The 12,704-nt window shown below is 42.1% G+C and overlaps 1 protein-coding gene across 2 annotated transcripts in view; it reads right to left on the reverse strand.

Moving 5' to 3' along the window:
• Pgant2 (polypeptide N-acetylgalactosaminyltransferase 2) overlaps positions 1-12,704 on the reverse strand; it is a 411,072-nt gene that overhangs the window by 54,946 nt on the left and 343,422 nt on the right. For both annotated transcript variants that reach the window (XM_070094694.1, XM_070094695.1), the window contains one exon: positions 10,627-10,692. In XM_070094694.1, coding sequence (XP_069950795.1) covers positions 10,627-10,692 — 66 coding nt within the window. The remainder of the gene's footprint in view (positions 1-10,626; positions 10,693-12,704) is intronic.

Consider the following 12,704-nt stretch of genomic DNA (forward strand, 5'->3'; position numbering starts at 1 on the left):
CCAAGTTGTTGGTGCTAGCTGCATGCAGTCCAATGTATTAAGTATGGATATAACAGAATAATAGTTTATATTTCTTTAAAGATCCATAGTACACACAGAAGTTTGAGAGACATTTAAATCTAATACATAAACACACATGGTTAACCCTTTGAGGGTTTTTGTCGTACTAGTACGTTTTACGCGTAGGGGTTTTTGACGTACTAGTACGCATAAATTCTAGCGGCCTCAAATCTAGTGGGAGAAAGCTGGTAGGCCTTCATATGAAAGAATGGGTCTATGTGGTCAGTGTGCACAGTCTAAAAAAAATCCTGCAGCACACAGTGCATAATGAGAAAAAAAAAAACTTTGACCATTTTTTTGGAATAAATCAGCGACTTTGCAGTGTATTTTCGTATGATATTTTTTGTTGTATTCTAGTTTTCTTGGTCTCATTTTATAGAATGGAAGACATATTACAGAAATTGAGATGATTTTGGCTGGTTTTACAAAGAAAGGTGCCTTGAAATTGAGCTCAAAGTAGCAGAAATGTTCGATTTTTACCAAACTTCAAAAGTAAACAAATCGTGCCAAGCGTGCAATACATGTCAACTGGTGAGTCTAATATTCTTTCACAAGTGCACCAATAATATTTATACCATTTTTTACACTAATGCAGTAGTCTGCATAACAGTAAATCTTATATTTTTTGTGAGAATAAAAATTCAAAATGGAAAGCAAAAGAATATAAGAGGGGCCTTGAGACGTGACTAATGACTAGAGGAAATGTCATTTTAGTGCCAGGAATGTCTTTCTTGTTTATTCTGGACCCTATTCGTAAATTGGCATCTTTTGAAATTTGTGTGAAATTGGCAAAATTGCTAAATTCTGACCACTGTACTGGATAGTTGAATTTCATAAATGGGTGGTTTCTTGCACTCATTCGATAGAAAAAATGGAGTTCTAGCGAAATATTCATGTTTTTTGTCGACTAGTACAGCGAAATTGGCCGAAAATGGGGCTCAAAGTGGGCAAAATCGACGATGCGTAAACATCGCCGAGACCGCTAACTTTGCGAGAGCATAATTTCGTAAGTTTTCTATCAAATTTCAAACTTTTGGTGTCTTTATGATCGCGAAAAGATTCTCTATCTTTTCATAAGAGAAAATAATTTTTTTTTTTTTAAATTTGGCCGACCCTGAGAACGAGTTTCGGAGAGGGCCTGTCGACCCTCAAAGGGTTAATAAGGCATTGTAGAATACGTACTTTTTTTACTGCATATAACTGGCATATGTTATTACTGTATTATGAGGGCTCATAGCCTCAATAAAATAAAAGAAAGGATTTCAGGACAAAATCTTAGTTTTTTTTCTTGAGGATGTTTAACTGTTTTCTCTCTCTACAATACCATTTATTTATTATCATTTTATTTATTATCACACTGGCCGATTCCCACGAAGGCAGGGTGGCCCGAAAAAGAAAAACTTTCACCATCATTCACTCCATCAATGTCTTGCCAGAAGGGTGCTTTACACTACAGTTTTTAAACCGCAACATTAACACCCCTCCTTCAGAGTGCAGGCACTGTACTTCCCATCTCCAGGACTAAAGTCCGGCCTGCCGGTTTCCCTGAACCCCTTCATAAATGTTACTTTGCTCACACTCCAACAGCACGTCAAGTATTAAAAACCATTTGTCTCCATTCACTCCTATCAAACACGCTCACGCATGCCTGCTGGAAGTCCAAGCCCCTCGCACACAAAACCTCCTTTACCCCCTCCCTCCAACCTTTCCTAGGCCGACCCCTACCCTGCCTTCCTTCCACTACAGACTGATACACTCTTGAAGTCACTCTGTTTCGCTCCATTCTCTCTACATGTCCGAACCACCTCAACAACCCTTCCTCAGCCCTCTGGACAACAGTTTTGATAATCCCGCACCTCCTCCTAACTTCCAAACTACGAATTCTCTGCATTATATTCACACCACACATTGCCCTCAGACATGACATCTCCACTGCCTCCAGCCTTCTCCTCGCTGCAACATTCATCACCCATGCTTCACACCCATATAAGAGCGTTGGTAAAACTAGACTCTCATACATTCCCCTCTTTGCCTCCAAGGACAAAGTTCTTTGTTTCCACAGACTCCTAAGTGCACCACTCACCCTTTTCCCCTCATCAATTCTATGATTCACCTCATCTTTCATAGACCCATCCGCTGACACATCCACTCCCAAATATCTGAATACATTCACCTCCTCCATACTCTCTCCCTCCAATCTGATATCCAATCTTTCATCACCTAATCTTTTTGTTATCCTCATAACCTTACTCTTTCCTGTATTCACTTTTAAGTTTCTTCTTTTGCACACCCTACCAAATTCATCCACCAATCTCTGCAACTTCTCTTCAGAATCTCCCAAGAGCACAGTGTCATCAGCAAAGAGCAACTGTGACAACTCCCACTTTATGTGTGATTCTTTATCTTTTAACTCCACGCCTCTTGCCAAGACCCTCGCATTTACTTCTCTTACAACCCCATCTATAAATATATTAAACAACCACGGTGACATCACACATCCTTGACGAAAGCCTACTTTTACTGGGAAATAATTTCCCTCTTTCCTACGTACTCTAACTTGAGCCTCACTATCCTCGTAAAAGCTCTTCACTGCTTTCAGTAACCTACCCCTACACCATACACCTGCAACATCTGCCACATTGCCCCCCTATCCACCCTGTCATACGCCTTTTCCAAATCCATAAATGCCACAAAGACCTCTTTAGCCTTATCTAAATACTGTTCACTTATATGTTTCACTGTAAACACCTGGTCCACACACCCCCTACCTTTCCTAAAGCCTCCTTGTTCATCTGCTATCCTGTTCTCCGTCTTACTCTTAATTCTTTCAATAATAACTCTACCATACACTTTACCACATATACTCAACAGACTTTTTTTTTTTTTTATTTTTTTTTTATCACACTGGCCGATTCCCACCAAGGCAGGGTGGCCCGAAAAAGAAAAACTTTCACCATCATTCACTCCATCACTGTCTTGCCAGAAGGGTGCTTTACACTACAGTTTTTAAACTGCAACATTAACACCCCTCCTTCAGAGTGCAGGCACTGTACTTCCCATCTCCAGGACTCAAGTCCGGCCTGCCGGTTTCCCCCTATAATTTTTGCACTCTCTTTTGTCCCCTTTGCTTTTATACAAAGGAACTATGCATGCTCTCTGCCAATCCCTAGGTACCTTACCCTCTTCCATACATTTATTAAATAATTGCACCAACCACTCCAAAACTATATCCCTACCTGCTTTTAACATTTCTATCTTTATCCCATCAATCCCGGCTGCCTTACCCCCTTTCATTTTACCTACTGCCTCACGAACTTCCCCCACACTCACAACTGGCTCTTCCTCACTCCTAAAAGATGTTATTCCTCCTTGCCCTATACACGAAATCACAGCTTCCATATCTTCATCAACATTTAACAATTCCTCAAAATATTCCCTCCACAAGACTTATTCCTCTAAGAAAAAGGAGGAGTAGATGTAAAATAGAAAGAGACAGGCGCTCTCTTTACAGGATATGGAAAAGAATAACAGAGAGGCTAAAAGAGGTCAATCTATCTGAAATGCGTAGGGAGACACTGGTCAGAGAAATAGCAAACATCGAACTTAAGCTAAAGAAATCTTATAGGAGTCAGGAATCGCGGGAAGAACTAAAAGCCATAAATGAAATCGAAAGAAACCCAAAGTATTTCTTCGCCTATGCCAAATCAAAGTCGAGAACAACGTCCAGTATTGGGCCCTTACTTAAACAAGATGGGTCCTACACAGATGACAGCAAGGAAATGAGTGAGCTACTCAAGTCCCAATATGACTCAGTTTTTAGCAAGCCACTAACCAGACTGAGAGTCGAAGATCAAAATGAATTTTTTATGAGAGAGCCACAGAATTTGGTTAACACAAGCCTATCTGATGTTATCCTGACGCCAAATGACTTCGAACAGGCGATAAATGACATGCCCATGCACTCTGCCCCAGGGCCAGACTCATGGAACTCCGTGTTCATCAAGAACTGCAAGAAGCCCCTATCACGAGCCTTTACCATCCTATGGAGAGGGAGCATGGACACGGGGGTCGTCCCACAGTTACTAAAAACAACAGACATAGCCCCACTCCACAAAGGGGGCAGTAAAGCAACAGCAAAGAACTACAGACCGATAGCACTAACATCCCATATCATAAAAATCTTTGAAAGAGTCCTAAGAAGCAAGATCACCACCCCATCTAGAAACCCATCAGTCACACAACCCAGGGCAACATGGGTTTAGAACAGGTCGCTCCTGTCTGTCTCAACTATTGGATCACTACGACAAGGTCCTAGATGCACTAGAAGACAAAAAGAATGCAGATGTAATATATACAGACTTTGCAAAAGCCTTCGACAAGTGTGACCATGGCGTAATAGCGCACAAAATGCGTGCTAAAGGAATAACAGGAAAAGTCGGTCGATGGATCTACAATTTCCTCACTAACAGAACACAGAGAGTAGTAGTCAACAGAGTAAAGTCCGAGGCAGGCACGGTGAAAAGCTCTGTTCCACAAGGCACAGTACTCGCTCCCATCTTGTTCCTCATCCTCATATCTGACATAGACAAGGATGTCAGCCACAGCACCGTGTCTTCCTTTGCAGATGACACCCGAATCTGCATGACAGTGTCTTCCATTGCAGACACTGCAAGGCTCCAGGCGGACATCAACCAAATCTTTCAGTGGGCTGCAGAAAACAATATGAAGTTCAACGATGAGAAATTTCAATTACTCAGATATGGTAAACACGAGGAAATTAAATCTTCATCAGAGTACAAAACAAATTCTGGCCACAAAATAGAGCGAAACACCAACGTCAAAGACCTGGGAGTGATCATGTCGGAGGATCTCACCTTCAAGGACCATAACATTGTATCGATCGCATCTGCTAGAAAAATGACAGGATGGATAATGAGAACCTTCAAAACGAGGGATGCCAAACCCATGATGACACTCTTCAGGTCACTTGTTCTATCTAGGCTGGAATATTGCTGCACACTAACAGCACCTTTCAAGGCAGGTGAAATTGCTGACCTAGAAAACGTACAGAGAACCTTCACGGCGCGCATAACGGAGATAAAACACCTCAATTACTGGGAGCGCTTGAGGTTCCTGAACCTGTATTCCCTGGAATGCAGGCGGGAGAGATGCATGATTATATACACCTGGAAAATCCTAGAGGGACTAGTACCGAACTTGCACACGAAAATCACTCACTACGAAAGCAAAAGACTTGGCAGACGATGCAACATCCCCCCAATGAAAAGCAGGGGTGTCACTAGCACGTTAAGAGACCATACAATAAGTGTCAGGGGCCCGAGACTGTTCAACTGCCTCCCAGCATACATAAGGGGGATTACCAACAGACCCCTGGCAGTCTTCAAGCTGGCACTGGACAAGCACCTAAAGTCGGTTCCTGATCAGCCGGGCTGTGGCTCGTACGTTGGTTTGCATGCAGCCAGCAGTAACAGCCTGGTTGATCAGGCTCTGATGCACCAGGAGGCCTGGTCACAGACCGGGCCGCGGGGGCGTTGACCCCCGGAACTCTCTCCAGGTAAACTCCAGGTAATACCTCTAACTCTCCTCTCCTATTTTTAACTGACAAATCCATTTGTTCTCTAGGCTTCCTTAACTTGTTAATCTCACTCCAAAACTTTTTCTTATTTTCAACAAAATTTGTTGATAACATCTCACCCACTCTCTCATTTGCTCTCTTTTTACATTGCTTCACCACTCTCTTAACCTCTCTCTTTTTCTCCATATACTCTTCCCTCCTTGCATCACTTCTACTTTGTAAAACCTTCTCATATGCTAACTTTTTCTCCCTTACTACTCTCTTTACATCATCATTCCACCAATCGCTCCTCTTCCCTCCCGCACCCACTTTCCTGTAACCACAAACTTCTGCTGAACACTCTAACACTACATTTTTAAACCTACCCCATACCTCTTCGATCCCATTTCCTATGCTCTCATTAGCCCATCTATCCTCCAATAGCTGTTTATATCTTACCCTAACTGCCTCCTCTTTTAGTTTATAAACCTTCACCTCTCTCTTCCCTGATGCTTCTATTCTCCTTGTATCCCATCTACCTTTTACTCTCAGTGTAGCTACAACTAGAAAGTGATCTGATATATCTGTGGCCCCTCTATAAACATGTACATCCTGAAGTCTACTTGACAGTCTTTTATCTACCAATACATAATCCAACAAACTACTGTCATTTCGCCCTACATCATATCTTGTATACTTATTTATCCTCTCTTTCTTAAAATATGTATTACCTATAACTAAACCCCTTTCTATACAAAGTTCAATCAAAGGGCTCCCATTATCATTTACACCTGGCACCCCAAACTTACCTACCACACCCTCTCTAAAAGTTTCTCCTACTTTAGCATTCAGATCCCCTACCACAATTACTCTCTCACTTGGTTCAAAGGCTCCTATACATTCACTTAACATCTCCCAAAATCTCTCTCTCTCTCTTCTACATTCCTCTCTTCTCCAGGTGCATACACGCTTATTATGACCCACTTTTCGCATCCAACCTTTACTTTAATCCACATAATTCTTGAATTTACACATTCATATTCTCTTTTTTCCTTCCATAACTGATCCTTCAACATTACTGCTACCCCTTCCTTTGCTCTAACTCTCTCAGATACTCCAGATTTAATCCCATTTATTTCCCCCCACCGAAACTCCCCTACCGCCTTCAGCTTTGTTTCACTTAGGGCCAGGACATCCAACTTCTTTTCATTCATAACATCAGCAATCATCTGTTTCTTGTCATCCGCACTACATCCATGCACATTCAAGCATCCCAGTTTTATAAAGTTTTTCTTCTTCTCTTTTTTAGTAAATGTCTACAGGAGAAGGGGTTACTAGCCCATTGCTCCTGGCATTTTAGTCGCCTCATACGACACGCATGGCTTACGGAGGAAAGATTCTTTTCCACTTCCCCATGGACAATAGAAGAAATAAAGAAGAACAAGAGCTACTTAGAAAAAGGAGAAAAACCTAGATGTATGTATATATATATATGCATGTGCGTGTCTGTGAAGTGTGACCAAAGTGTAAGTAGGAGTAGCAAGATATCCCTGTTATCTAGCGTGTTTATGAGACAAAAAGAAACCAGCAATCCTACCATCATGCAAAACAGTTACAGGTTTCTGTTTCACAGTCATCTGGCAGGACGGTAGTACTTCCCTGGGTGGTTGCTGTCTACCAACCTACTACCCCATTTATATCTGAGTAATTATTTTTTTATTTAACATATAGAGTTGGACTGGGGATTATGTAACACTGCTTCTACAGTACCACCATAGTGCCTGGGAAATCGGAGGCATTCAGGTTCTATACAAGGGGTGGATAAGTTCATTTCCTTGGCAAATGGGGGCATTCAGTGAAACTAGGAAGTGGTAGCTCTGGAGGTCTTTGATTTCTTTAACAAGTTGATTGTCAAACTTCAGAAATATAAATGTGTATTTTTCCCATGAGCTGAGTGTTTCTGACCCTGTTAGTGCTTATAATATGCCAAGACTGCTGTATTTAATGATCTTGTGGTCTCCATGAAACTAGCCACACTGCTACCTTCAAACTCATTGTGGTGGAGATAAGTATCAGCTACAGAAGATGCACACCTGTGAGACTTTAAGGGGTTTTCTATCCTTAAATGTTTTTTAATTGGGAAAGCACTAAACCCACAGGAGTCATACAGTGCCTGGGAATGGGAGGCAATCAGTTTCAATTCAAGGAAGAGGAGGTTAAGTTCTCTGATGCCAATGGTCATGAGAGGTTGCTACCTGTCCTGAGTTGTTTCGGGGAATTAGTGTGGAGTGTTGTAGTGCACTATGGCTTGCTTCTGTAGTGTTTTAAGAGTCTGAGTTGTAGTAGCAGGTTCACCAGTCTTGTCCCAGCCTGGGTCTTTTTCAGATGATGACCCAGTGAGTCTGAGTTCAAGGTGTTGAAAGAGGTGGTGGTTCTATTTCTCAAAACAAAAATAAGAAACTGAAAATTCACCTGGATAAGTATAGCAATGAATGTGAGGTGGCTTGGGTTAGTGAAGGGAAACAGGTTATCAGTAGTAAAGAGCAGAGTGGCAACCATTATAAGTGGGAAGTAATTTCCAGTAAAGGAAGAAACATCAAAATGAGGTAGGATACAAGAGCAGATATGAAGGTAGGAAATTGCATCTCTCGTCTCCAGGATGAATGTACATACTGCAATGGTCAGTGAATATAAAGGTACCACTAATTCCTATGCTAAAAAGGTAGGAATATCCCTGTGGTTGGGTCACAGATAAAATATACTGATCATGCCTTCTGTAAACAGAGATAGGAATGTGAGAAAGAGGGTGTTTACCAGGAGCCAGTGTTGGTGACATAGTCAACAGGTTGGATAATATCATGTGAACAAGCCCATTATCTGCGGTGGTGCTGGTGGAAACAGTATTAGGAAGGGCAGGAGACTGGAGCTGGTAGTTAAGTACAGGACAGCTATAGATTTAATTAGGTCTAAGGGCTGGGTCCCAATCATATGTAGCATTTTGCTTAGAAGAGGAGTGGGCAATGAATGAATGTCTAGGGTAACTGGTGTAAATTGCTGGTTAGACAGGTACTACAAAGAACTTGCAATCCCATTCACTGACAAATGGGACAGTTTCTGTGGCAAACATGATATGAATGCAAGGGATGAGGTACATTTCTCTGGGGCACGAGGGGGGGTAGGGATGGTAGCATTAGCCAACTCTGTCGAGCGGGCTGCTGTTGAGTTGACTAGGACTTTAAACTGATAAAAGATATAGGTATGGGTGTGTGTGGGAAACAAATAGATTACCACATAAGGGATTCAAGTGGCAAAAACTGCCAGGATATTTTAGGGATATGTTCAAAGAGCACTACTGTTCACCATCAAGTTACTAAATGCAATGGAAATGGTCAACAAATGAAGAGAGACAATAACAGGCAGTGAGTGACTAATTCCTTTAAGGTCCACTATACTAATAGTAGGAGCATAAGAAATAAGATGGATGAGCAAAGATTAATTGCACATACAGGAAGCATAGATATTAATGCTATAGCAAAGACCTGATTCAACCTAAAAGACAGAGAAATGCCTTCTGAATGCCACATACAAGGCTATAAATTATTCAACAATGATAGGGTCACTAGGATGGGTGGCAGAGTGGCTATACCTGGAGAGGGTTCCAGGGGTCAACGTCCCCATGGCCAGGTCCGTGACCAGGCCTCATTGTGGATCAGGGCCTGATCAACCAGGCTGTTACTATTGGCTGCACGTAAACCGACGTACGAACCACAGCCCGGCTAGTCAGGTACTGACTTTAGGTGCTTGTCCAGTGCCTGCTTGAAGACAGCCAGGGGTCTACTGGTAATTCCCCTTATGTATACTAAGAGGCAGCTGAACAGTCTTGGGCTCCTGACACTTATTGTGTTGTCTCTTATCATGCTAGTGGCATCCCTGCTTTTCATTGGAGGGGTGTTACATCGTCTGCTGAGTATTTTGCTTTCATAGGGAGTGATTTTCATGTGCAAATTTGGTACTAATCCCTCTAGGATTTTCCAAGTGTATGCATTAGACAAATAAAACTAAACGCTTATATTATTATTTTTTTTTATTAACACACTGGCCAATTCCCACCAAAGCAGGGTGGCCCGAAAAAGAAAAACTTTCACCATCATTCACTCCATCACTGTCTTGCCAGAAGGGCGCTTAACACACTAGTTTTTAAACTGCAATATTAACACCCCTCCTTATACTGCAGATAAAAGAGGTGGAGCAGGGGTAGGTGGAGTCACCAGTGGAAAAAACCCACTAGTGGAAGTAGGTTTGGCCTACCACGTCAAATTATTTCTGATGAGGGCACTAGAAAGCTACAGGATGACCTGGATAGGTTGATGCTGTGGTCTGGTAAATGGCAGATGCTGTTCAATGCAGACATATATGAGTTTATAATCGAAGGGAAAATATAACTATGACATTTATAAACTAAATAATGTAGATCTTAGTCAAACCGAATGCAAAAGGGCATTGAATTCTGATTATCAGAAATTTAAAGTCAAAACAACAGTGCATAAGTGTTTGCAATAAAGCTAATAAAACTCTTAACTTCATAGTATATAAATAATATTAGTCCTATGGTCATACTTCACCTTCATACATCTTGGGTATAGCAGCCTCACTTGGATTATGTTGTTAAGTCTAGTCTTCATATACAAAATGGACATAAATGTGCTGGAAAATATAGAGAGAAGGATAAATATGATGATTCCCTGTATCAGAAACCTTTCTTACAGACAGGCTGAAGAAATTAAGTTTGCATTCTCTGGAAAAAGATATGATTTTGGAAGAAATGATTAAGTGAATAAATGGAAAATAAGAATAAAGGGGATATAAAATAGTAATGATAAGCACAATTAACTGCAATGAATGATGTTATTACTTCAGGTAGTTAATAGCGAAATATAACACTAATGTTTTAAGCCAGAAGCCTGAGAGACACATAAGGTAGGACCGCTTACCTTCCCTCTGGTCGTTCCGAATTACCCGCACTTTCTGTATCTTGGCAAGCTCAGCACCATCCTGGGCTGTAATAATAGAACAGACATAAAAAGTACTGCACATATTGAGTTAAACTGTAAATTAGGGTCATTGAAGTAACTTTTTTTGGGGGAAAGCTTTCATGGTTGGTTGGAATGAGTGGGTATGGGTGGCTAAGATTCGAAGCTGCCAAATAAGGACAGCAGAACTGTATGGAAAAGGCAGATAACAAGAGACTACAGAAGAGATAGAGGAAACTGCTTGGGTATAAAGTGAAGCTAAGTGACAATTTGAAAATAATATAACAGAAAACTGATTCAAAACTGCTTTTCAGTACTGTATAAATACTTTTAGTCTTAGCTCAAATTTACCTGAAAAGCTGTGCATACCTGGATTTTACCTGGAGAGAGTTTCGGGGGTCAATGCCCCCGCGGCCCGGTCTGTGACCAGGCCTCCTGGTGGATCAGCGCCTGATCAACCAGGCTGTTGCTGCTGGCTGCACGCAAACCAACGTACAAGCCACAGCCCGGCTGATCAGGAACTGACTTTAGGTGCTTGTCCAGTGCCAGCTTGAAGACTGCCAGGGGTCTGTTGGTAATCCCCCTTATGTGTGCTGGGAGGCAGTTGAACAGTCTCGGGCCCCTGACACTTATTGTATGGTCTCTTAACGTGCTAGTGACACCCCTGCTTTTCATTGGGGGGATGGTGCATCGTCTGCCAAGTCTTTTGCTTTCGTAGTGAGTGATTTTCGTGTGCAAGTTCAGTACTAGTCCCTCTAGGATTTTCCAGGTGTATATAATCATGTATCTCTCCCTCCTGCGTTCCAGGGAATACAGGTTTAGAAACCTCAAGCGCTCCCAGTAATTGAGGTGTTTTATCTCCGTTATGCGCGCCGTGAAAGTTCTCTGTACATTTTCTAGGTCGGCAATTTCACCTGCCTTGAAAGGTGCTGTTAGAGTGCAGCAATATTCCAGCCTAGATAGAACAAGTGACCTAAAGAGTGTCATCATGGGCTTGGCCTCCCTAGTTTTGAAGGTTCTCATTATCCATCCTGTCATTTTTCTAGCAGATGCGATTGATACAATGTTATGGTCCTTGAAGGTGAGATCCTCCGACATAATCACTCCCAGGTCTTTGACGTTGGTGTTTCGCTCTATTTTGTGGCCAGAATTTGTTTTGTACTCTGATGAAGATTTAATTTCCTCATGTTTACCATATCTGAGTAATTGAAATTTCTCATCGTTGAACTTCATATTGTTTTCTGCAGCCCACTGAAAGATTTGGTTGATGTCCGCCTGGAGCCTTGCAGTGTCTGCAATGGAAGACACTGTCATGCAGATTCGGGTGTCATCTGCAAAGGAAGACACGGTGCTGTGGCTGACATCCTTGTCTATGTCGGATATGAGGATGAGGAACAAGATGGGAGCTAGTACTGTGCCTTGTGGAACAGAGCTTTTCACCGTAGCTGCCTCGGACTTTACTCTGTTGACGACTACTCTCTGTGTTCTGTTAGTGAGGAAATTATAGATCCATCGACCGACTTTTCCTGTTATTCCTTTGGCGCGCATTTTGTGCGCTATTACGCCATGGTCACACTTGTCGAAGGCTTTTGCAAAGTCTGTATATATTACATCTGCATTCTTTTTGTCTTCTAGTGCATTTAGGACCTTGTCGTAGTGATCCAGTAGTTGAGACAGACAGGAGCGACCTGTTCTAAACCCATGTTGCCCTGGGTTGTGTAACTGATGGGTTTCTAGATGGGTGGTGATCTTGCTTCTTAGGACCCTTTCAAAGATTTTTATGATATGGGATGTTAGTGCTATTGGTCTGTAGTTCTTTGCTGTTGCTTTACTGCCCCCTTTGTGGAGTGGGGCTATGTCTGTTGTTTTTAGTAACTGAGGGACGACCCCCGTGTCCATGCTCCCTCTCCATAGGATGGAAAAGGCTCGTGATAGGGGCTTCTTGCAGTTCTTGATGAACACAGAGTTCCATGAGTCTGGCCCTGGGGCAGAGTGCATGGGCATGTCATTTATCGCCTGTTCGAAGTCATTTGGCGTCA

This window comes from Cherax quadricarinatus, chromosome 47 (genome assembly GCF_038502225.1).
Source record: "Cherax quadricarinatus isolate ZL_2023a chromosome 47, ASM3850222v1, whole genome shotgun sequence".
NCBI classification, from domain to species: Eukaryota; Metazoa; Arthropoda; class Malacostraca; order Decapoda; family Parastacidae; genus Cherax; species Cherax quadricarinatus.